The sequence below is a fragment of the Branchiostoma lanceolatum genome, chromosome 3 (genome assembly GCF_035083965.1).
Source record: "Branchiostoma lanceolatum isolate klBraLanc5 chromosome 3, klBraLanc5.hap2, whole genome shotgun sequence".
Lineage (NCBI taxonomy): Eukaryota > Metazoa > Chordata > Leptocardii > Amphioxiformes > Branchiostomatidae > Branchiostoma > Branchiostoma lanceolatum.
In genome coordinates, this window is record NC_089724.1 from 16,240,952 (window position 1) to 16,267,851 (window position 26,900).

The window sequence follows — 26,900 nt, forward strand, 5'->3', positions numbered from 1 at the left end:
AACTGTCTACAAGTTAGGGGCCTTCATCTTTGACATATTACCCACAATGCATCTTCCTGCACATGTGTAGTTTATGAAACGGCTTATAAACAAAAGCCCAGCTGTGCTACTTTAAAAAAATGTACTAAAAATATTTCTAACTCCCCAGAAGTTGCAGCTACATTTTGCCATTCTCAGAAAGCAAGTACAGCTGTGCTATAAAAAAAGGTTTAATTCGATTAACAGTAAAGTGCTATTTTTCTACCCAGCAATTCGTACTGAAAGAGTTTTCCAGTAAGATGAACCCTTCATGAGCACTGCAGCACCCAGAGAGGAGAAAGTTTTGGGAGGTTCAAGAGGAAAGCTGTTAGATTTAGGTGTAGATAAACCTAAAGTGTTTTTGCCTTATATTGTCAAAGATCGGATTCTCGGACTCGGCTGGGGTTAAAGAAAAATGCCTTCTGGAAGCCGGGGCTGGGGGTGGTGGCGCTGGAACAAAAAAGAAATTTCTCACTTCACTTTAATTTACTAACAGTCTCCGGTGTCTATCACACATAGGGTAGTCTTCATCATGTATTATTGGGGACACTTTTCAAAGACGTTATACATGATTGTGAATTAAAGGCCAGATCAGCTGAACTTGGACAAAGAGGAACATACAAAGATATTTTGTTGTCTTGACTGAGGTCTTCAAAACAAAGAAGACTAATATCTGTGGTACAGCCTAGCTTTACCTGCCCAGAAGTTGCAGGAACAATTTGTCTTTGCGAAAGCTGGAACTAAATATTTCTCAAATTGTTTTGAGTAAAAAAAAAATCAGACAAAAACATTATCGTTTTGTCAGGCAATGTTCCTTGCAGAAAAAAATAGTACCAAGTTTGAAGGATCAAGATGAGAAAAGGTATTTAGGGCCAACAAGTGGTAAAAGGACAGCCTGTAGAAACTAATTCAATTCCACATAACTTTGCATACTTGTATCATTATAATGAGACCCAACACCTAACCCAAACCTCTTTAACCTCCTTGCCCAAACCAATTATTTTCCTGAGCTTTTCAATACATAATTCAGTGATTCATGTCACAACTTTCTTGACGCAGTCAAACAGAAATTTCCAGAAAAGTACTGTCAGGCCGACAACAATGCACAACTTTCACATACTAACTAGGCTTTGGAACTGCATCTTCAATATTGTTGTCACACATCTACCATCTTGGGCGCACCGAGGATATATAAAACCTCCTTGGGCACACTGAGAATTAGGATTTTTGGCAAGGAACTGTCAGGGTTCATGGCATTATGAAAGGAAGCGAAGCAACAAATTTGCCAGAAAATAATGCTGTAAATTCCCTGCTACATGTAGTTATATTTAGACTGGAAGGGGGCAACATGTTCTCCATTGGCAGACGGGTCAAGTGAGCCAAGATCCCTGGTAACTGATAGTTGTCAGAACTCCTTTAGGTAAAGCACATGCAAATTAGAGAGGTTTCTGAATATATAAAGTAGCAATTTTTCCGACAAGAAATAATAAATTGCAGACAAACCTAATGATTGAAATGTTCATCTAACTTTGCTTCATTATTGGTGTGATTAGAAAAGGATTCTAGAAAATCACCATTGAGAACTTAACTTCCCATAACGTTTGGTTTTATCTTTGCGGTTTTTGCAGTGCCTCTCCATTGGGAAATCATGACACTGTGAATACGTGTTTTTGTGGTACAGTATTGTTCCGACGCCGCAAATATCTCCATTCTACTCCTATTGTGAAACGAATTTACAGTATGTAAGGTGGGCACCACAAGACAGTTAGTGCAAAAATATTAAAGAGTTAGGTGCATTTAGATGCAGTCATAGGTTATAGGTCATGAGGCTGTGATAGACAGTTACATGTATGTACCATTCATGCATGAAGTGTACATGAACATGACAAAGAAGTGAATAAACATAAAAACAAAAGGTAAACAGGCACATGCAGGGGAAAAATGAACGGAAAAAAATCCACAAGTGCTTGCCTGGTCATAAGCCTGTGCGCTCAACCCGAGGGATAGAGACATTCAGACTGTAGGTATGAAAAAATGACACAATTTCTAAGTTAACGTGGATTATAAAAAAAAAAGTTGAATGTTAGATTTCCAGTGATGCAAAAATGAAAGAAAAGAGTGGTTAGATTTTTCATGGTGATCAAACAAAAAGGGCAAAATGTAACTGCAACTTCAGTGCCAAGAAAAATAAAGTCATAAAAAAACAAATATTGTTCAGAGATGCCATGACAACAATTAAATCTTCCAATGACTTGCAGAATACCTAATTCTTTTCTTGCTACATACACAAGCTTAAGGAATACCTTCTACAACTAGTATATCATACTTCTTATTGAAACATGACTGATAATCATACTACATGTAGGTTATAGATTTACAAGATGAGTATGCTTAAGGTCAGTCACTAAACTTTCACTCACTTGGACATCGGCACATTCTCATAACGGTAGTCATAGCTGTGGACAACACAAATGGTCAGTTGGTCAGTGTTGGGACCAAGCAATTGAAAGGATATAGGACAGACTCAACTACAGTATAACCATTCAGTTACCTGAACATTACCTATTGTGTTAAGTACAAACATGTACAAATGTAGTATTGCATGGATCTCATAGATACTTAATTGCATTAAGCTCTGGCTAAATCTACATTAAGCATGTACCACACAGTGATCTTTGTATTATGAAAATGTAGTGCATAAATCTAGTTGGCTTTTGCATGCAAAGTAAACTGCTGCAAGAGATTAAATTCACACTTTAACATTGGTACCTCCCTCTATATTTTCTGCTTATCATCTTGCCCCCTGCCAGTATTTTTTTTTCTGAAAAAAATCCAACTTTCTATGAAAAATAACTGACCGATGCAATTTTCCATCCTTGAAAAAAAAAAAAATCATGAGACAAAACAGTAAAGGGCAACTGACTACAAACAATCACACTCACTCATCGTATCCTGTTTCGTAGTCCATCCTCCTGTAGTGCTTGGCCAGCTTGACTCCAAAGATGATGGAGGGGACATAGAACAGCAGGCACCAGCCCAGACCAAACCAGAAACCATTCTGGAGGAAACAAGGAAAGGTCAAGAATAGAAATATAATCAGCTATTGGCGGGTCGTGTTGGATTGTAGTGGCAGGCTTCAATGTATGTGGAAATTTCTGTTCTAAGGTTTTTTGAATTAGATCAACAGTTGGCACATATGTAGGGTAAGCTTTCTTCAATAAGACAAAAAACTTACAAAGGCATCCAGGAAGTACGAACAGGCCAGTAGCACGATGGACTGGTAAGCATCACTGACAGGCTTGCAGCCTCCAAAATCTTCATTAAACTGAAAGGATGATAAGAGAGAAAGTTAAAGAACATAGGTGACAATGTCTTGATTGCAACAGCACAATGTCTCATTCTCCTAACTGCTAACATTGCAAAAACATATCCTTCCAAGGTGGCAACAACTCATCATTGTTACAATTACAGAATGATGCTTTTTCCTGTATTTCAAACCAATACATGTAATTGCCTGTCTAAACCATTTAAAGAGAATTACTGCGAAGATCTGAATATTGAAAGGATCCCTACCCTGACCATGATCCAGTCAGCAAACTGTTGTGCATATCCCAACAGTTTGTTTCCATACGTCTTGGCTTCCTGTAAACGGTACAAACAAACAAGGGACAGATCAGTTAAAACTGAGTGGCATAGTGTGTGTGAAACTGTTGCAGATTCTATCACTTATAATTCATGGATAGTTGTTGTCTTCTGAACTTAACCATACATAATGAATAATAGCAGCTAAAAAAACAGGAACCCCTCATGCATTTTGCTATGCCCTTAACCTTATACAAACAGTACTGTTATTTAAATGTTGGAACTTAATTCCAAAGTGGGAGGGGAACGGAGGTTTTTGCTGTGCTTGAAGTTTCTGGTTGAAATAACTCTCCAGTACAGTAGAATTACAAAATGCATATTCCTGGTGTTGTGATTTTGCGGTAAGAGAACGCTGAAATAAAACCACAGCAAACATTTCAGATTCACAGTACTGTAAATGCATTTAAGTTTCTGTGGTTTTTATTTCGCACTAAGGGGAAAATGGAGTGTTTGCTGTGGTTTCAAGTTCGCGGCAGTGCTATAGTCACACACTGCTACAGTATTGGACAAAAATATTTGCAGTGGTTTTAAGTTTGCGGTCAAACTGTCCCCGCGAAAACCGCGAACATAAATGCAACATGAACATTTCAGATTCACAGTATTTGCCACTTACATCCTTGACAACATTTCCACCCTCAGTCTGGAGGTAGGTTTCCGCATCTTGTGCAGATGTCAGTAGGGTGTCAATCGTAGTCTGGTGAGAAAACAAATACTTAGTAAGTACTTAGAAGGGCAACACTATCAAAGAAAAGTACATTAAGTTGTAAACAATAATTGAGACAAGTATCAAAGTCTACACTACCTGGAGGTCTGAAACTGTCTGTTTGAGTTGCTGGATGTTGTTCTTCAGCGTGTCCTGAATGATGAAAGAAAAACACCAAATACATCAAGATCATATCTCTCAGGTTGACCAGAAGAAGTTGGAAAACATGCAAAATCTCCTTTAAGATTTCATATCTCGAAATGCAGATTACTGTCAATGAAATAGGAATTCCCTTAGGCTTGTAATTCATGCTGATATCTGCTTTTACAAATGTGAAATGCACTGATCAATGCCAACAAAATTAAGGTTATTTATCAACCCATTGATTGATTAACTAATTGATTCATCAAGTAAGGAATAATGATAAAGAAATTACTAACCACATCATCCACAAGGGGCACAACCTTGCTGGTGTGTAACTGATCTATTTTGTCGGCGTTGTTTCTCACTCCAGTTTCCTGAGGAAGGGTCATAAAGGGAATAAGGTATAATAAGCACAGCCCCGAAGGAATCGCCAACATGTTTACAGTGTCACATATGCGGAACTGTATTGCAAAAGGTTGTAAACTGTTTTGCAACAAAACAATATGTTAGAAGAGATACATTATGTACATGGAAGACATGCAATAAAAGAATTATCTAGCTGTAGTATATTAAGAAGATAGTACATGTTTGGATTGAATTTGGTTGGAAAATGTGGAGCTACTACTGTCTGCTTTATTCACTACTGAATTCAGGATGACAAACGTGGAGTTTGCTTCTGCTTTACTGACTCCCTTATTTGAATTTGGCTGACAAATGTGAATCTACTGTCTGTTTAACTCACCACATTTGATCCCGGCTGGAAGTTGTCAGCGGCAGTTCGCAGGCCCTGGGCGTAAGTAGGCAGGTCTACCTGAGTCAGACCCTTGTTCACCTGTGAAAAGACAATTTGGTTCAAATACACCAAATGACATTTACTCAAGCAACTGGATAAAATTTTGAAACAGTCAAAAGTTTCAGACAGAATCCGCTGTCTTTCTTCAGTGATGAAACATTGTTCAAATATTTATATTAAATGTTAACATGAAATAAAAATGTCTATGTAAAACCTTCTCATAACATGTCTACATTGTATTTGCAAGAAATATCTAGACAAATCTTCATCCAGATTATTATGATGAGATACCAAGAAATGAAATGAAAAGAAACTACAGTATTCTATGAAAAGTGCTCATAAGCCATCTTTGCTACAGAGCAGCAAAGAACAAGTTATTAATTGAACTTCCAACATGAGTAACTTAGAGAAGACATACTTTACCTCAGCTAAGTAAGCATCAAAGTCGATGTTGGACACCCCGCTGTCCTTGAACTCGTTCATACTGTCCCTGGTGTCCTGGTCAAGAACTTTTACCGTGGAGAAATCCACGTTCAATGGGTCCAGCTGGTCTGTTAACACAAAACAAACAGTTTGGTTTGGGCAGTTGCTAATACTTGTAACAATAATACTAATATTTCAATTTTCAATCTTATCATTTATAAATAAAACTTTGTCATAAATAACATTGACAGTCATAAACTCTTTGCTATGATAAATGAAATATTACGAAGTTATATGATGCCTTACCATCAATGTTGATGTTGTTGATCTGGTTCAGGAGGTCTGTTGTGTTAAGGCCTCCAAAACTGTACCTGTCTAGCTGAAGGACAGCAAGCAAGCCTTTGTTTTCTGAACAGTTCCTGGAGACAAAACAAGAAATTGTTAAACATTCCGCATCTTGCAAGTTTTGACAATGCTTGAATCCATAATGACATCAACATGCTGTACTACAGATTTGTTTCAAACGCAATCTTAGAACATTGCAAAAACCTCCTTTCTGCTGTGAAAATAAATGAATTTACAGTACTTTCCAATAGATGTACATATGTGTGGATCAACAATATCTAAAAGTATGTTCATCTACAATCTATTTACAGGTCTTCTTTTCCTAGTCATGCCCTTCACTGGTCTGTCTATAAGAAGTAGTTATACATGTAAGAAGCCTTAGAGACTTGGCAAATACTTAAATCAAGACTATCAGAGACTGGAGAACATTCCAAATTGCACTGCAAAAGTTGCGTACCTTCACATTTACTTACAGTTGATAGGTTACTGTAAATGCATTTAAGTTTGCGTGGGTTTTTTTTTGCACTAAGGCTAAAATGGAGTGTTTGCGGTGGTTTAAGTTCGCAGCAGCGCTATAGTCACATACTGCTACAGTATTGGAAACAAATTTTTGCGGTGGCTTTAGTTATTTAGTTCGCGGTGAAACGGTCGCTGTGAAAACTGTGAACATAAAACCACAGCAAACATTTCTGCATTAATTTTTATTCTACAGTATCTTAGACTTAAAGTTTGCAGCATCTTTCCTTACCGTAGAACATCCCCTGCTTTGATGGGAATCTGATCATCCTGTAGCAGGAGTTGTCCCAGCAGGTACTTGGGACTGGGAGCTGGTGTTCCAGACTGGCTGCTGTTGTCGGAACTCATTGGCATTTTGTAGAAGTACGGCTTGTCAATTGTCTACGAAGATATAAATGTAGATGTAGAAGGTAGTAAGTTGAAGTTTGAGCACATCACAACTCTTTATTAAAAGCTTACCAGGTAACTTAAATAATCAAGATAACTACCAGTTATCCTGACTATTAGAGTCAAGAAGTCGTGATTATTGGTGTCAAGTAGTAATTGATTATTAGAGTCTAGTGGACTTGTGGTAAACTTTATATATACATTTGGCCTTGTCTCAAAATATCCATCTACTGTACTTTCAAGTCATGAAAAATGACATCAGATACATTGTATCTTGCTTTTCATGATATATCACGTATCATGAATTTCTTGAAAGCTACTGACCTCAGCAAATATCTCTTGGGTCTCGAGAGGTCGGCACATGAAGCGCTCCATGGGCGACCCCACCAGGAAGAAGATGGTCGTCAGCAGCATCAACAACCAGCAGAACAGGAAGGCAAAGCCAACAGACCTGCGATTTCAAAGAAAATGGCTGTGTGAGAGCACCACCTAGCAGCTCGTACATCAACTGCATTGTAAAATTGTTATGTCAAAAATGAAATAATAATTTAGTTGCTCACATTAATCCATTTTTCTACTACATAAATGCTCATCACTTTAAAAACAGTTTTTGTAGAAAACATCTTTTGAAAGTAACCTAGTATGTACAAATGTAGGTTGTTAGAAAAAATGTAATCGAAAGACCATCTATTGAATGCAGACAGTCATCAGGCCTTGGAAAATTAATGTTGTATTTCCGATTGTGATCCTTAACGAATTTGGGTCAGTAGCTATGGAAACACAACATTTTTTTCTAAGGCCTCAGATAATTCTGTTATCAAACAAAGTATCAAACATGTACAAAAGCTTAAAGACTTTTTGGTAGGAGCAAAACAGATCATTCGGATTCATGTGGACATGACACTTACGACATGAGCAGGTTTCCTCCAGTGGTGGAGCCGCAGGTGCGAGTGGTGGGGGTGTGGTCGCTGTTGTAGCTGCACAGGCCGAATATCAGGCCCAGCAGATTGAACACTACCACCAGGAGAACCAGACAACACAGCCCTAACCCTGCGTACCACCTACAACAGAAACACAGCACTGAAAAAATCTTATCAACAACAAGGACATTCAGTTGAGCACATGCATGTACATTTTGTAAAAACGCATTTTCACCTTTCTGTAGCTGGTGTTGCACTTAAACCTATGAGATCTCTGACTGTAATTCTAGCTACATCTTAATTTTAGTTTAAAGAAAATTGGTGATACATTACTAGCGATACATGCATTTCATGAGAAAGCAGTTCTCTAAGTTTACCTGTACATGTTGTTTGGGATGACAAACTTCACCAGGTACTGGGTGGCAGCATCCTGGTACACTTCTGTGTTATTTGCAATCTGAGAGGGAAAGAAAAAGACAAACCCATTTCTTCTACTACAGTGTAAGGAAAGAGATGGACAGACAAGATCCCATGTACATGTATGTAGTACTCTAAACCTAGCCTGATTGAATCGCGATTCAGGGACCCAACAGTGCCCATCCCCAGAGGAGGAGGGGCCATAAAAGCCCCAGACAGCGGAGTTTGCGTTATACAGACTACTTTGAATCTGATTGATTTAAATTGATTTGGAACCTGTGGTTTTTCAGTACTGTTACTACTCTTACCACTTTCATTTGTCCATCCAAGCTGGCTGACAGGTTGGCGAACACATCCTTATTGTCTGCTAGTAGCTTCTTCACATCTGTAAACAACAAGATAACAGCTATCATACTGAACTGACAATTAACCATTCTGTGCACAATTCTAACTTTCTATAGTTGCGAAAATGGTAGATAAAACCTTCTGAATTGTTACGACTTGTGAAGTCAAAGTACATAATATAGTCAAGTCTGGCCAGCCAACCACCTTGTACAGCCAACTATCTCCAGTCATAGCCACATTGAAACATTCATGTCCAATTTTCCAATTTTTGTCTGGAGCAACCCCCAGTCACCAACCATTTTCCTCAGTTCCTTGAGAGGTTGTTGAGACCAAGTCTGGCTGTATAATATACATCATAGCTTTCTATGTGCCAACTTAGGTCAAACCAAGGACTTTGAGGATTGCTAACACACAGCCATTTCCCCTTTGTCACATACATGTAACTTATGTAATGTAAAACAAAGAGCTCTTTTACCGACCAGGTTGTCTTCACATGCATACATACGAAGTAAAGAATTCCAGAGAATGGTTCTAAGCTAAGTGGAGAAAAATACCTGCAACCACATCAGTTGAGTAGTTCTGAACTCTTTGAGGAATTCCCTCAAATGCGCTGTTTGCCATGTCAGCGATCGCTGGGATGTCGTATGACATTAAGAGGGTGTTGAGCGCATTAAGCTCCGTGTTCACGTCGTTCAACTAATGATGGAAACATGAAAAACGGCCACAACTTAATGACAACATAGTTAAGCACACTTTGCCAATCTGCAAGACAAGACTACACAGTTGTCCTACGTTCCTACAACAATCACTATACTGTTAGCTAATGAAATGCCTATGTCACTGCATGATATTAGCTACAATATCAAATTTACATCAATGATCAAATGTCAAGATACAATTTGACGCTAAGCACTCACTGTACTGAAGTCTCCTCCAGGGCTGAGCTGATTCACGTCGTTCCTCAAGTTCACACACACAGAATCTGACGGGTCGCAGAAGTTCAAGGTGGCGTTGAGGGTGTTTCTCTGGTCAGCCAGGGCGGTGCTGAGGTCTTGCGTCCCCACCTGGAGCTGGCTCAGTGCTGTCTGAACCTCAACCAGGGCCACCCTTGTTGGTTCCACAGCTACGAGGAGGAACAAACGTGTACATATTACATGTACATACAATTTCATTGAGGGGTGCCATGAAAGGAAGGTTATGTTAAGAGTACGCTCTGCAGACAGGCAAGAGAAGGGTAAAGCATTTGAAGAATTTAACATGAAGGTATCTGACTTCAAGTCCTCTTGGAGACTAGAGATACATTTTTATGGGCACAAGGACCTCACTCATGCAACTAATAACAGTCATACTAATCAATGATTTGTCTGTGGTTCATAAACAAGGGGAATCTTTCAACGTTTACAGTGGTTTTATCTTCACAGTTTCAGGGCTCAATATAAATTTTTGGAAATAAGTGCACTGGTGCACACAACCAAAAAAATTTGGGTGCACAGCAAGAATTTTTTTCAACTGCAACCTTCAAACACTGTGGAAATATCCTTTTCCCTCTGTCCTCAAAATCAGGTCCCCAAGAAATTAAACAAATTTACAGGACTTACCGTTTATCATTGTCACCAGTTGATTGACAGTTGTCCCCACCTGAGGCCTCAAGCGCTCACGGACAGTCACTCCCAGTGTCTGGTCAATATCTGGACAATAACAATGCATGATACTTTTTTAAGTACATGTAGCTAGTGGTAGTGCAATGTGGCTTTGTTACGGCTCGCATCTTTTTGCTAAGCACACCGGGTCACCCCTTCTCTTCTCGTTAAGGCTTAGTCGACGCTTGAGGCCAGGCGAACTGGAGTCGACCCTAGGCTCAAACTCGGGCCCCAAGATCCGACAAATTTGATCAGATGGTGAAGCAGCATGGTTGCATTACCGCTTGCGCCACGAGGACATCAGTATTACACACTCATGCAACATAACAGTGTATATTGTACTCCATAAAATTGGTAGCATAGAATTTTATATAATAAGGCTTAGCATAAAATCTTATTATCAAACCAACTCAGATGAACTTACATACTAATAAAATTGTTGCTGTTGGCTCCTGTGCCCTATGAAACATACAATGTATGTCCATGAAGTAGGTACAGTCATTAATTTTGATTGAATGATTTTAAAGTCTAAAACTGTTTGCGCAACACGACCTTATCACAACAAATTTTGTACCTCCCAGCAGCATACTGTAAATCTTAGAATTATTGCAATGTTTTACTTTCGCAGCTTTCATGGTGACCTCTCCACAGCAAAATCATGACACCGTGAATAATGCATCGTACTACTAATTCTGCACAGTGTACTACAATGTCATGTTAGCTGTGTATTACAATGTACCTCCTTTCCCACTCCAACTTTCAAATCAAGTTCCGGCAGAAATAACTGAATTTACATTATATGCAAGTGTCATTTCTATATATCATGGGTCATACATTTGCTTGGTGTGTACCAGACAAGTGTGGTGATAGGGCATTTAAAATGTTTGTTTTCCCTATTGCCTAAACACCTTCTATGGGTCATTAGTTGTTTTCATTGATGTGAAGATAGACAGTGATTAGCTGTCATGTAAACAGAGTCTACTGTGTACCGAGCCATAAGAGATGTTTAGCAAAGTTGCTCGCCCTTTCATGCCCTTGGAGGGTGAAATTTGTTGACTTAAGTTCCCTTCTTGAAGCTGCAAATACAAATTCTAACAGTTTCTTACTGTCTCACAATACTTAATCCTGTTGCTTGCATTATTGTGTTTGCCTGGTTCGGGGCTAGCTTACAACTTTACACAGCTAACATGACATCATGAAGGAGATCATGATACAGGTGTGCGTGTCACCAGTTCATTGACCTAATTTGTACTCCTGTATACTTACTGTCCAGGTCATAGTTGACTGCCCCTGACATGGTGTCATACTGGTCCACGATGTAGTCCAATTGCTGTAGAAACAAAGTTAACGTAAAGACTCTTTCAGAACTCACAGCACATAACTCAAACACTAAATTAGACGACTTCTGCATTATTTGTGTTATGTACATGTATGACTGCTGTACTTGGCACTCAAAAAAAGGGAAACATACATGTACAGTCAAACTGAAACTACTTGAAAATACACAATGTGGTAAGATCATCTCTACATCGGCGTCAGATGACAAGGATTTTCACCAGTCAAGATTACCTCTGCTCAGCAAATGTTCTGCTAGTTTCACAGGTAAACAATAGTTCCAGTGTCAGACATTCAAAGGACAAAGCAGCCAGGTCTGTTGGGCTGACGTGTTAAACTCCTTAGGCAGAACGTTAACAACTGTCTTCAAGCATAAAGCAGCTCACTTTGTCTCTAATCGTGCGTGAGAATTCCTTGCAAACACAGAATGTCTAAAGGTTACTGCAATCGGGTGAAATAAGGATTGTACGCAAATATGGTACTATGTTGTTACTAAGAAACAGAACTACAGGTCCAACTAAGCAATTAAACCCATTCTTTGAGGGAAATTTTAAAACAAATTTTTTTCAAAAGCTTCATATACAGTCCTATAATTATTGGATGACATGACTTATAAAACCTCTCTTTCATGTCATTTTTATGAGAATGATGAAAGAAAACACCTACGGTTTTGGTATTGTTGAAGTACCGCCGGACATTCTGGAAGGTGCCCGAGACGGTAGTGTTGGCCTGGGTCACAGATGTAGTCAGGGCATCGTTGCACAGGAATGCAAACACCATACCAACCCTGTGGGAAGAGATAGGACATGTCAACACCTTTATTCAGGTACATCAGTGATCAGTGGCTGTGGTGACAAACATGGGTATGATACTACTGAAGGTTAACAAGCTCTGCAGACTTCTACAGGGATTACATGTTTAGTATTTGCGACCTAACTGATACATACATACAATGTATATACATGTATATAACTGAAAATAATTTTCCGTTGAATTAACGACTATCAAAATTATTCTGCCAGGTCACATATATCCATCACCTTCAAAAATGCATCTAAAGAGATCTCCAATGCAACATCTCCCAGTATAATGCACTCCTGTATATCTAAACTGTTCACACCTGGAGGTGCTGCATTAGAGATCTCTCAAACACACTGTTTTTTCAAAGTGGCGGGTTTATGCAACCTGGTGGAAAAATGTTAATGGAGGTAACAGGAACTGGAACAAGTAGAAAGTAAAACTCACGCAATCAATATGGTGACCACGAAGAGGAAGACCTCGAAGACCCTCCTCTTGCAGACCATGTTGTCTCGCACCGTCTGCTGCATCTTCCCTCCGCAGTTCCCGCAGCAGCGGCAGCAGCAGAAGCACAGCCCCACGATGGGCATGATCACGATGAACAGGATCCCGATGGCCGCACAGATGGCCCAGCCCAGGCTGTACAGCACAATCTGGGGGGAAGACAGGGAAACATACCCACCATGAAGCTTAAAGTACTTTCTGCATCAGATGGTGCATAGGGCAGTGCCCATGTCCATTTCATTAGCCCTTGGGCCACACGAGTTTGTGTGATCACTTCAGCAGGGGGCTAGTCGTTGTGTGTTCAGCGACCATACTCTTTCCCAAATGTGCTAGGCAGAGAAAGCATTCTTATAGTTTCGTCGCCGAATGGGCCGTGTCAGATATTTCACCTCAAGTAGACCCACAGCAATACGGCTGTCTTAGAGGAAGGTCCACCACCCACTGCCTTCTGAACCTAACCGACGAACTTTTCAAGGCTACCGACCAGCCAGGCACCCTTTGCTCCCTTGTATCTACAGACTTCAGCAAGGCATTCGATCGGGTCAGCCATACTACAGCCATGTGCCGTTTGATCGAGTTAGGCCTCCGGTCGTCTCTTGTGAAGTGGACCGCTGCATTCCTCACAAACAGATCACAAGTCGTGCGATATCACGGAGTGCTTTCCACCAGTGCTACGGTGACCTGCGGCCTCCCACAGGGAACCATTCTCGGGCCGCTTATTTTTATCGCATACATCAACAGTGCGGCTTACCATGCTTCTTCAAAGAGATGGAAATTTGTCGATGACTTAAATCTGTTGGACATACGTAATCCGCCCACGGCTACGTCAAACTTGCAGCGTGACTTAACGGACCTCGACAAATGGTCCCACGATCAGCAAATGGTCCTACATCCCGGTAAATGCAAGGTCATGCACATCCAGTTCAGCAAGGTCGCATCAATCCCTCCCCCCCTCTACCTCAACAACATCGAACTGAAACAGGTGCAGGTGATGAGAATTCTGGGGGTTCTCCTGCAGGCCGACCTGAAGTGGAATGCACATGTAGACCACATTTGTAACAGTGCCAGCCAGCGGCTGTACCTACTTCGGAGACTGAAATACTTTCACGTTCCCAAAGAGGACCTTGTCTCAGTGTATGTGTGTTATGTACGTCCCGTCACGGAATATGCCGCCCCAGTCTGGCACTCTGGCCTCACAAGTGCACTGAGTCAGAAGATTGAGAAAATTCAGAGAAGAGCCGTCAGGATAATCCTGGGGTCAGACTACTCCGGCTACACCGATGCCTGTACCATCCTGCATCTACCTACTCTCCACACACGTCGTAGTAACCTTACTCTGAACTTTGCCACCTCTCTGCTATCATCTGAACTGTACCGCCACTTCCTGCCACCCGTAAGACAGTCAATCAGCAGCCGATGCACGCGTTCGTCGAACAAACTGCACCTTCAACGCTGTAGAACTGACCGTTATAGAAACAGCGCCATACCTCAGATGACCCGTCTGATGAACAATACCTGACTTTACCATCTGTTTATATGGCTTTACTACATGTCATTCTGTCTCAAACGAAATAACGCTGATTCTCAGCCTTTAGCTCTACGCCGCTCGTTTAACTTCCATTGTTTTTAATATGCATTTATATTTTACGAATTAATGACTCGTACGTCTTGTAAAGTCAGACTGCAATTCAGTCTGTTGACTGTCACGGTTTGATTGTATTGTGTGTGCAATAAATAAACCATTCATCATATAGTCTTTGGTAGATGATTCGGACTCAGGACAGACTGAATGCAAGTCGATCACTGTACATGGGCATTGCACTGGCCTTCCACTATGAAGCTTAGTAGATATCAAATATTGTGAAAATCACAAGGAAATCAAGGCATTTATCATGCGTTTTATTGTTACGTAAATAATCATTTGTACGTATATATTTTCCGAGTATATTAAGTTCTGAATAGATGTAGATTTTGCTTGTTAACTGGCATCTAACATTAATTTCAGTACAAAGAATGAACATAATAGAATTTGGAAATACATGTAGTAGAATTGGAAAGTGACTGTTACAAAACTTCACAAATAATTTATACGTATTCAACGATGCCAATGCAGGCATGGACTGCTACATCATCATATATTGTAAAAGTGTTACTGATTCAATCCTTTAATAGCACTAGTTTTCTGTTGGAAGGAAATTTGTGCGACCGTCAGCTTACCTTGGTTGGTTCCTTGTAGATCTCCTGCGTTCTGCCTTGCATTGCCAGCTCGATCCATTCTGAACAGAAGAAATTCAAGAAAATGATTAATGTAGTACTCAGTACACATATTCTATGTAGGTCACATACATTGTAGGTTATAGTCAGTGGCACCTACTTTCTACACACAATCATTATATACCAGATTCATACTATTAATAGATCCTATTGTTTTAACTGATATGCATCCATCATGCACCAGTGCTTGGATCTGGACAGGTATTTGTGCCGAAGTGAATAAGCTCATCATTTGTTATGATGAAATTTTAGGTTTTGGTGTTTAACATCTACTAACATAATTCCACCAGGGTACATAATTCCGCCACCCTGAAAAGATATGTCCAAACAGATCTCCAACCCAACGTCCCCCAGTATGATGCACTCCTGTATACCTAAACTGTGCATACCTTGGGGGTGCTGCTTTAAAGTTCTCTTGAACCCACTGTTTTTCAAAGTGGCAGATCTATGTAACCCAGCGGATCAATGTTAATGGAGTTTACACATCAGAACCTACTACATGTATACAGTATTTCGTAAAGATGCTGCCTGCACGACATGTACATGTATTTCATGTGTATTTTACCATTTCCTCAATTGTTTAGTTGGACATGCAGTACTATCTATTCAGTTATTGCCTCCCTCCCCTACATCACATTTGAGCTGTCCCTTGAATTGTCTTCCTCACATATGAGCTGTCCCTTATCCACAAGGATCTAGGCGCTAATACATGCTACCTGTCGAGAGAATGTCAGTGCTATGCATCATTCCTGCCTCCATCAAAGTTTCCAATCCAATTCTATTTCACAGGTAGCAATATCGGGATAAATCACCTGCACTCTTTACCTCATTTCGCAACATTGCGCTTTCCGGAAGACCTTGAATGTGACACCGAAATACATCAACAGCAAAACGTGTTGACGGTGCAATTTCCATTTGACGGGGTGGCGTGACAAATGCCCCGACAACAGTGAAAATATCAAGTTATGATTTTGACTTGCTGTAAGTAATGAGTCATCATCTCTTCTTCAACCTCCGAAATAGCTGAAGTAAGTTTAATATAAGTTTGTGAATCACTATTTACAACATATATAGCGGTAGATGGGCTTTGATATGTTCCAATCTTCGGACTGAAATACTGTTTTTTTTACTGCCTAATTTTCTATGCTAGCGGGTGATTGCATTTCAGCAACCTCTGGTCCGACGTCCCTTTGGCTACGAAAATTAACTACATCGATCGTAAAACCAAGACCCTTTCATAGTCTCCAAGGGTCGGCTTCATGAAGCCAATGGGAGAACTACTATATTGTTGCACCTAGCTTGATCAAACACAGGGACAGCGTTTCAACTTCACATCAAAGAAAGCTTTTAAAATGGTTTCCCAAAAGACGGAGAAAAACAAATGGCTGCTGACAATGTTATACCGTCTGGGGACCTTTTTATGGTAATGGTTGGACCAAGGACGTCGATATTGATCCATCCACAAAGAATTATCATCGAGCGGGTCACGGATATGAAATTCGCGGCAGGATTTTTTTCAGCTTTATGGGCTATGGAGCCTGCTCTCTGACTGGGAAATTTAGATTTTCCTCTGCGCGACCGTCGCGAATGATAAAATCAATAGCCCAGCAGTTTTATCCGTATTTTATGGGCTTTGGGTGGCTACACCAGATGACTCAGAGAACATTGAAATTTCAAGAATAGAAATATAGATATACATGTACATGTATGAATATCATACAAACAGTAAGAGAGATTTACAGATTTACTTCAAAAACTTTTTATGAATATGAATATGAGAAGAAGTTATATTTCAGATTAAGGTAGAATTGCACACAAGTAGGTGCAGGTGAGTTAAGCTTCAATATAGCATTTGTATTTCAGCCAAAGCCTCATAGTTATATTAGACATTTCCACAAAAACATCTGGATAATATATCATAAGCAATCTTGATGATAAACTGCACATTTACTCTTTGAAGTGTATGCAATATTTCAAGCAATGCCTTGTTCAAAAGCTTGATAACAGTCTAAATCTAAATTCAAGCAAAATCAGGGCAACAACAAATTCTCATTTTCCCCTTGGAAGCAACCTTGAAAGGGCAAGGTGGCATCCAGCCATTCCATCCAATAAATGGGCATCTTATTACCACTATGTTAGTTGCTCAAGCCATTTGCAGTAATGGGCACAAATGGTGTCCTAACACTTTGCCTCTAGCAGGAGTCCATTAGTTTGTGAAGAAACATCACCATTCATTAAGGTGGGTTCGCATACCAGTCTGCCAACATGTTGGCTGCACATTTTTGGGAGGATGTGCAGTAAAAACAGTGTTGAGGCCAAATTGATGATGGTAAATGCAATCTGGCTTCAATTGTGCCATTTTCTCATCTCCAAGCAGATGTAGCAGTTGGCCTTGTTTTGAGCGTATTTTGCAGCGTTTTGCACGTTTTTATGGAGGTGTGTGCTTTTTACAGACACCAGAGCAATTTAAGTATTTCTTAAAGTTCGCACCTCTAATGCTAGATGTATAACATGACCTTCGTTTGATCCTATATAAATATATATACATCACTATACTCATTCATCACGATAACCTTCAAGTTAGTAAATGGCAAGGTGTGTGTTGTAACTACTGTACATGTATAAAAGTCTATTTCTAAAAGTAAAAGGTCCCTGAAGACTAAATCATTTTTCTGGGTACTTCTGCTCTAATCTATAATAAAGCTGAACAATCTTGAGGGGTTTAATCCTTTTCCATCAGTCTAATGGAGCTCCACAATCCCTTGGATTAACTTTTGCAGCAACAATCCAACACACGTCGATAATCTTGTCAGCTCCATACCAGCACATGGCAGCATCCTAATTTCTCAATTCTGAGTAGAAATCTAGAGACCCGTACACTATTGCATACAAGTATACAGCCTATTATAAAAAATTGCAAAACCTTTGACTCTCAGGAGGTAAGCCTTAAAATTTCAGATTTGAACTCTGAAGAGAGGCAGAGGGGTTTGCAATTAGGTTCTGCTGACATTGTATTTTATCTTATGCTGTGCACCCAAAATATTTCTGCACACCTACAAATGTATATATATAGATATATAGGTTAGGTGTACCAGTGCATCTATTCCAATATATGAATTTCGAGCCACTTGCATCAGAAGGATGCTCAATTGTCCCCAGAATGTCTTCAATTTGCTGTGGTAATCCTGCCGTACGTGATAGGGGCCTTACCTGACACCATAAGAAAGGTGTAATATCCATGGACCATGTTACCATGACCTGCATTAACCCCCCACATTGGCTAATTCATTTTAGTCCTACCTGCCAATATGGCAGGTTCTCAAGGCCAGCAAAATTACCTGGCAGCCATTGGTAGGCACAAAACTAGTTTTATGGCCAATTAATAGTCAGAGTAAATATATGGTCTTCCTTGAATTCCAAGAATTCTGTTTTATTTAGAGCAAGAGTATGGTATGCTAATCAGCCTTTTTGCAAGTGAGTTCTATAACTATAAATAGTGTGATACCCATATTTTATACTAAGTGTACCCTTAAAACTATCTCGATATTCTATGTTTGAATTATATGTGGCCAAATTTTACATGTAATAATCATCATTTAGAAATCATGTTAGAAATATGATAAGAATTTCTAAATTTGTATGATGACAATGAGCCAAAACAATTACGTCTCAGATCTAGAGATAATATACAATAACTATAACCTTCAACCAGCCCAACAATAATCTTCTAATACATCAATGTATTTTGCTAAATATACAATATCAACACAGCTGTTGCGGTGTGTATAACCTGCGGGTCAGGGCAGATATCTGTTCATCCAGTTGTGTTACGACCTGGTAAATGAACCATTTGAACACAAGAACATTCTTAATTTTTCATGGCCTGTCAGGGCGAGTCAACGTTACCTTAGATCAGAAGAAAATGTGAGGAAAACAACTCTCATGTGAAGCCGACAACCTTGTTTGTGGAAAGGTTACCACGATTGAAATCTCATGAATATTACAAACTGCCGTGGGGGTTTGACTAGGCGCCGTGGCGCTTATGATTGCAGGAGCGGAGATGGAAATGGAAGAGCGTCGTTCTCCATTCTGCTTATCTCATAAATGATCATAATTTGACGCATTTTGTCATCTTTAGGGTAACTACCTAATTGCAATGTACATGTTGGTTAGGGCACGTAAGGACATGCTTATCTAATTCAAGATACATGTACATGAACAGTGAAAATGGACAGAAATATCCTGAAATGGCTTGGGCTGGGGTCTTATTGTAAGTAATACCGTTTTAGACCATCAACATACATGTACATGTATACAAAATGGAAATAAGGACAGAGCACCTTCTGTCCCACTATTCCCTTGAAAATTTCTTTCTATCTTAAGTTCGAACATCATCTTACTCTCAATGAGTACGCTAGAATATTGTGAACCATAGGACTGCATACCTATCATACATAATTGTGGCTTTTGGCTTTTATTAAGGTATACAGACTATCTTTCAGTAAAGGGGACTGTATGACCTTCTCAAAATTTTTAACATTCAATCTACAGCACTTGGTAAAGGTCATCAGTTACCACTAGGCAAACAGAGACAGCCTTGAATTCAACCCTGTCTTGGGAGTCTGGACAAGTGATGTCCTTTTACTTTTATATTCCCTTTCGACCTGCAGGCGTATTTCACTTGATAATGATGAACTGAACATTCCCTGAGTTACATCTTCAAGTTTTATGTATTTCCCATTCATTCATTCATTCATTCATTCCTTCCATCTTGTAAGAAAATTCTCCATTTGACTCACTCACTCACTGATAATTTCTTGCTAAAGCATTCTGCTGGGTCACTGGGCTTCAATTATGGTAAACCAGATCAATATATAATGTCCTTGACCAGATTAACAAGTGTTACTTAAAGTTCAAGTCTTCATTAGCTAGCACAAAATGTATACAGCTTTACATAGGGTGCTGAATATAAATGCATATTATGCACACATGGAATACTGTCAACAAGATTTTATTCTAAATTGTATTGTTTTTTGTAAACATAAGACAGATAAGTGTGGTAACATTTCAATATTTTGTTCTTACCTGTGGCACAATATAGACAGTTGTATCTAGGACAAGGAAGAAGACAACAGACAATGATCTCTACAAATATTGCTCCCCGAATGTCATTGAAAAAAATATCATCCAACTTTAACAGATCAACTATTTTATCTCTATCATGTACAAATATTCCACAGAGCTGTGTGGGTTGACAGTGGGTGGAGTCATCTGGTAACCTACAAAATTGTTTCCCAAAGATTCAGCCATGTCTCCTGCAGTGACAGGGAGTGTGTCAAGCCTGAGTGACCATGAGTCACCCTTCGTTCTTACCCCCTCCCACACACCTGGTGTCCTCAAGGTCACCACTTGTTTGACCTTCAAATGTCATCTTTTTTTGCATAGCACAAAACTAGTAGGAAGTCCTGAGCTGCCCCTCATACAGAGTTAACATGTAGTTCTTGTGTGCAAATTGTGTTTGGCACAAAAGCCTGAGTAATTTGCAGTATTGCTAACTTTAAATTTGTTAGATAGACTTGATATTAATGACATAAAGTGTTTATATCGTATTTAGTAATGAGGGGTAGAGAATTTTTTTGGTCCCCCTGAAGGTTTGGAATAGAATAACCTTTACTCTTATCATGTATATTTGGTCAGCAAACTATTTTGACCTCTACCCCTAAAGTGTTGATTCACCTCTCCCACCATTAATCCCCAGGTAAACAAACACTTGCAGTGAAGCTGTCAGTGCTAAACATCCATCAGGTAACATTACCCCCACTCAAGCTTAGTTCCAGCTGGGTTTGTACACTCAAGGATGCCCCTGTGGGGGTTTAGAAGGCTGTTCCACTTGTTGGGGGGGGTGATCCGTTCATGTATTTCGTGTTTACGAGGGAAATTTGATATGTCTGACTGACTGAGAGAAGTCATAGGCAGTTTTTAGTTGTGTTTTTTTTCTGTGAAGATTTAAGTAAATGATTTGTACAGGGAAATCGACTTCAAAAGAAATACATTTTTACCTTGGTAGTTGGTACGTTCTAACCTACCTAACATAATTTCAAACCAGAAAATAATTTTTATGCATCATGACATTTCATCAGGCCGTCAGCCTACAAGCGTGTCTGAGTGAAAAACTGTCTGTCACACAAGAAATCAAATTAGTCTGTCTGAAGGCTGCTGGAAGTGACTTCCATTAGAACCCAGGGTTGAATTTCATGTAGTCCTTGGAGTCCTGCATAAAAAGGTCATCCCTACATGTATGTCCTCCTTGCCAGTGATTAAAAAGGCCACCCATAGGTTGAATGTCACAGGCAGCACCAGAAAGGGCATGCTGTAAATAGAAGTGTGCCTTCAAAGACTATCTGGTTGTTGTCTGGTGGAAAATTGTAGAGTCTGTAGCTGGTATCAGGTATCCCTTTGGGTCATGAAAGGGGTCAAGGGAAAAAGAAGAGTAGCTACAGCAGAAATCAGATTCTTTGCCTACAACAGGTCGAATACCAGTTACATATACATGTATATGACGAGGGATTTGCAACTTACATTTTCAGCAAAATGACATTTAACAAAATATAGATCTATACTGTAATCAAATCTTGAAACTAATGAAATTGGTAAAACAGAAAAGGGATACATGTACAGCTGTATTACCAAAACTTTCTGTTGTGTTGTCATGAAAAAATTCTGAAGTACGCTCAAGTTACCTACCTGCATGCGTTTCATCAAAGGTAAAATATGTGATTCTAGTGCCTTGATCATGTGAAAATATGTCCAGAAGGAGTCTAAATGAAAGAATTGATGGCTATACATGCACTAGTCTGTATAACACAAACTCCAGCTGTACGGGGGTTTCTCTCCCCTCCCCGGTTGCGAGACGGTTACAGGGCGGTGAGCGGTCACAGGAGGCTTGATTGAATTCAGGCTATACATGCACATGCTGGAAGGGGTCCAGGAATGTACCGATAGGACAACCTTAGGCCTCAGTCTTAGCCACGGCTTCTCAGTGGCAGATGGTTCACACCATAAATTGTGAGGTAGACCATATATTTAACCTTCCTAGCATCAGCGACAAGAAAAGCCTCATATGGTTCTCACCCACACAGTCTTCACAGTTTGCTTAATCTTGGACATGTGCACCCATGGCCTTTACCAACAGTCTGAACAGTTTCCTGAGCTCGGAAACTTTTGAGCAAGCAGCCAACTATTCTCAAAGAGACACCACACCCTGACTCTGGCATGTGAGGGCCCACACAGTGCTTAGTGATAAACTTGACTATGATCATTAAACAGTGTTTACATCTGAGTCCCAGTCAACCACACTGCCAAGGCTGGTCCTAAACTGGAATATGTTATGAGCTGAGTCCATTAAACAAGAGACAAGGTTTATTGTGCAAGTTATTATTGATCTGATGCTTTTGGTCTGGAGCCAAAATTACCAACACATTTATCATAGTCATCTATGATCAGACATGTAGTCATTAAAAGTAATTTACAGCTCGTAAAGATGACTATGCAGCTATATAAAAATGTTATTGGAATGTTTTTGGGGGATGTTTTTATACAATCCTCATATGTAGAATGTTACACAATACCAGTTGATGGTTCATTACATATTGTTTTTGTGTTTTTTCACACAGATAAAATTTTGATATCCCAGGACATCAGGCAGATATTACAGTTCAATGGTAATATTGAGACAATTTGCTATGCACTATACAGTATCATTTCCATGCAGAACTGAGAATGAAAGAAAAATATGTAATGAAACCACACAATGGCCAACAAAACACTAGGAGGTGACAATTCTTTTTGGCAATATGGCCAATAATAACCTAGTAGGCCAGAGAAAACAGGTACTAGTGTTCCTGTATCTATCTTTCTAGATTTTCACGAAAAAAAAGGGTGGTTTCAGGAATATCTGTTACTGGTTCAGAAAAAAAAAGAACACCAGGATAACATATTTGTCACAGTCAAAGCATGAAGGGCAGTGGCTTTTCCACATGGACTTTGTAAATCTATTTAATGTTCATTTCCCTGCAAATTGAACCTGAGCTTCTTCTTTCACAAACTAATTTCCTGTAGGCTTTATTGAGTTCAAAGTCGTCCCAGATGTAAGTCACAAGATAGCCTGATGTACATCTTTCTGGGAGTGCTGGTGTCGGTAAAACCTGGAAGTTGTAACACTGGTACCACTCCTGACTTCACATCACATCCAGTTAATGTGACAGAACATAGCAAAAAAATTCAGTTCATTTTTCTTCTTCTTCTTTTGCTTATGTGAACTCAGAAATAAGTTTCAAAGTCAAAGGTTCATTACATCCCAGGAAAGATCCTTAATCCATTGTAACATGAAGTCATTTAATATGATGTATAATTTATACAAACTATGATTTGTTGAAAACACTTAAGCAAAAATTGTGCTTTGAATGGGTAGGGGGGAAGAATCATCGTCTCAAAACATTTTCTCTTGTGTCTGGCAAATTGTAAGTTTAGACCTCCCCAAAACTTTAAGTGGTCTATTCCAGTCTCACAAACCCATATTTTACAATCAGGTAATGGCTACCTATTACGTGCAAGCTTGAAGCTGCACATCCCTTACTGGGGAAAATTCCAGACCTCCTGACCCCAGATGCACACTTAGTTATCTGGTACATCTCTGTACTTTATATTACCTCTCCATTCTGACACTGATAGATAGCTGCGCACTGATGGGGATACTTAATGGGAAAGGCAATACCATATTCAATAGCGACTCTCTACGCTACTTATGTTCATCTCCTTAAAAGCTCTGTGTCAGATTGGATGTGAGACGTCTCTCACTTTCCCTTCTATTTCCTTTCTATGAATACGGGTACGTATCGACCAGCGGGAGACCACAGTATCTGAGCCGGTATCATCCTATCTTCTTGTCAAGATGTATTGAACACCAATCCGTCTGCGTTCTCCTTGCAAGAGCGGCAAACCCGTAATCTTCTGGCGTCAAATTGCCAGAGAACACTCTCGTTGTCCTCGCTCTACAACCATACATTTCACCTTTCCCCGCGGTGACGGCGGCGTCCGTTGCAACCGACGCCAAATACGCATATATCGATTGGACAACCCTTTTGCGAATGGACAGCTGGATAATTACAAGTCCCCTGTGCTGGAATTTGAAACCAATTTTGCACCCTGAACACTATACCTCCATACGAGGTCACTGTCAGTAGGTCTGGGGGGGCAGTGTTCCTGACAGACGGGCATTTTGGCATGTTTGGACATCCTTTTTTTGCAGTGGACGACTACAAATGAGGGGTGTTCAATACATTTTTGTGGTAACGTCAATATTGTCAGTGACCTCTATAAGTCTGAACATTGATGGGGGGGGGGTATCGAAAAAAAGGGAAACTTGCACAGGATTCTAATGATACCTTTGGTAATCACAAATTACCTCTGAGTCTGAGTCACTGATATTTATCTTTCCGTCTCGGCATCATGGAAAGGCCTCTGCAACAAGTTATAAGGCATCACACAGCAGGACAATAGCTCATCCGACGAGTCTGCAATAGCTCTAGGGGACATTTTAGGCTGCATCACGACCAGTGTCGATCACTGCGCGATTCGGTCACATCCAATGTGACAGGGTGGATTTTTTAGGTGAAATTCAAAGATATGCCCAACTCTCTGGTGACTTTGAAATTCATTGACCTTCAAGCGCCAAATTCGGCCAAAGGTCATCGATAGTGTGACACCAGCTTTTGGAGCACATCACAAGCATTCTATCTTTAAGGCTCCTTGTTACTGGTAACCTGCATGGCACTGACAATGTGAAAAATATGTGATGACAAACTTTCATGTTATTGTCTAGAAACTGGTCATTTACCTCTGGATCCCTGATTGAAAGATAACCTGAAACTAATATGTGAGAGGCCGTCATTCCAAAAATAGCACATTCATAACAGGGCTGTCTCAAGCTTTAATTTTTTTTCCATCCCACTCATTGTTTGGGAGCCGATTCTTAAATTTTCATTGTTGAATCTGTCATTCTAAAAATACGTTTTCATCAGTTTTATCTCATGAAATTGATATTTTTGGGACGGAAAGGGTTGAATTTTTTTCCGTCCCAAGAAGCAAATTTCTGTCCTGGGATGGAAGGACAGTTCCTGGAGACAGCCCTAATTCATAAGCTACCAATACCATGATATTGTATTCATCATACTAGAATTATGCCAAATCTGTTTTCATTTCTGTCAAGGAGGATAATCACCATCATTTCAGGGTTTATTAGATTGTACAAATCGTCGACTCATCAGCAAGTGCACAATTGCTCCGTCAATTGAATAAATTATAAAATCCTACAAATGGCATGTCCTCTCTCAAGTCTACAATGTAAATGTACCAAAAGTAGTTGTGCAAATGTACTAAAGCGATTTACCATATGTGGGTAAAATACATTTATGATTTTAAGTATCATTTACCTGTAATTCGAGAGGCAGTTTTTATATCAGTTGTTCCTTTCTTACTTATTATCTTTGCATTTCTTGTCAACAAGGTTTTACATTATAATAAGTAATTTGAAGTTCTTAGTTTGTCATATATACGTATCAATCGTTCATTTCTGGCTTGTTTACTTAATTGCAATCTGTATTTTCTGTGCCTGAAGCATTTACATGTAATTAATTCAGCACCTGTTTTATAAGAGATACCGCCTTGAGTGTTGCAATTTCAAACAAACTAGTACTGTATATATAATTACGAAGAGTTTCTCAATGTACTGATCCTCGAGCTACACATGTAGATTGTAGATATATAGAGATTAGTTAGTACCAACATGAGGCTGAACAGTGAGGTGACCCCAGGCCATCCCAGAGCTGAACAATAACACAGTGATTTATGCCTGTCCTGTCCTGTGGGTGGTATCAGGTAACAGCCCTTTATCAGACTTGGACTCAGGTGGAAGCTAATCAGACACCTGGTCACATTAGGAATGTTTGGGATGCTTTCACAAGGATAGGTGAGGCATAAACAGTTTGTTTTAGGGGTCGTTGTTTCAGAAACATGCGTACATTTGTCAAAGCGATGTTAAAATATTTGTTTCTCATTTATCAAATAAAACTTTCACTCACTCACTCACTATAAAAAAAAGATATTACATTTAACCTCCATTTAAATTAACCTGCCAGGTTAAATAAATCTGCCACTTTGAGAAACAGTGGTTTTGAGAGATCTCTAGTGCAGCACACCCCAGGTATGTACAGTTTATATATACAAGAGTGCATTATACTGAGGGATGTTCGGTTGGAGATCTGTTTGGACATATCTTTTCAAGGTGGCGGAATTAAGTACCATGGTGGAATTATGTTAGTAGATGTAACATATTCTGATTGTAACTTTTAAGTTAACAAAGCAACAATAATTTTCATTGATCTTCCTTGCTTTAGAGAAGCCATAGCATGTTCCCATTCCTCCTAAACCAAAACAACAGACTTCTTCTCCTCTAAATTATATATCCTCCAATCATTCTTACTAGAATTAAAATCCAGAGGAATCAAACAGAACACAAGAATAACCATGACATCACCAACTGTGGATGGGGAATCACTGACCAGGAAATAATCTACCATAGGAACCAGGAACTGGCCCTTTTCCAAGGTGATTCTCTGGGGTCACTATGAATGAGAGGT

The 26,900-nt window shown here is 39.6% G+C and overlaps 1 protein-coding gene across 8 annotated transcripts in view; it reads right to left on the reverse strand.

The window, feature by feature from the left end:
* The window catches only part of LOC136430616 (prominin-1-A-like), a 42,448-nt gene that overhangs the window by 6,093 nt on the left and 9,455 nt on the right, over positions 1 to 26,900 (reverse strand). For 5 of the 8 annotated variants that reach the window (XR_010754910.1, XR_010754911.1, XR_010754909.1 and 2 more), the window contains 22 exons: positions 15,148 to 15,206; positions 12,874 to 13,079; positions 12,295 to 12,415; positions 11,560 to 11,623; positions 10,252 to 10,341; positions 9,571 to 9,776; positions 9,208 to 9,349; positions 8,617 to 8,693; positions 8,269 to 8,348; positions 7,880 to 8,032; positions 7,296 to 7,422; positions 6,817 to 6,965; positions 6,030 to 6,142; positions 5,724 to 5,851; positions 5,250 to 5,339; positions 4,804 to 4,881; positions 4,463 to 4,516; positions 4,274 to 4,354; positions 3,592 to 3,660; positions 3,254 to 3,343; positions 2,961 to 3,076; positions 2,439 to 2,474 (listed from right to left, as the gene is read on the reverse strand). Coding sequence is in view for 3 of the 8 variants with exons in the window: in XM_066421366.1 (XP_066277463.1) it covers positions 2,439 to 2,474; positions 2,961 to 3,076; positions 3,254 to 3,343; positions 3,592 to 3,660; positions 4,274 to 4,354; positions 4,463 to 4,516; positions 4,804 to 4,881; positions 5,250 to 5,339; positions 5,724 to 5,851; positions 6,030 to 6,142; positions 6,817 to 6,965; positions 7,296 to 7,422; positions 7,880 to 8,032; positions 8,269 to 8,348; positions 8,617 to 8,693; positions 9,208 to 9,349; positions 9,571 to 9,776; positions 10,252 to 10,341; positions 11,560 to 11,623; positions 12,295 to 12,415; positions 12,874 to 13,079; positions 15,148 to 15,206 (2,329 nt within the window). In the remaining 5 variants the exon portion in view is untranslated. The other 3 variants (XR_010754913.1, XR_010754912.1, XM_066421367.1) reach the window with 2 other exon arrangements.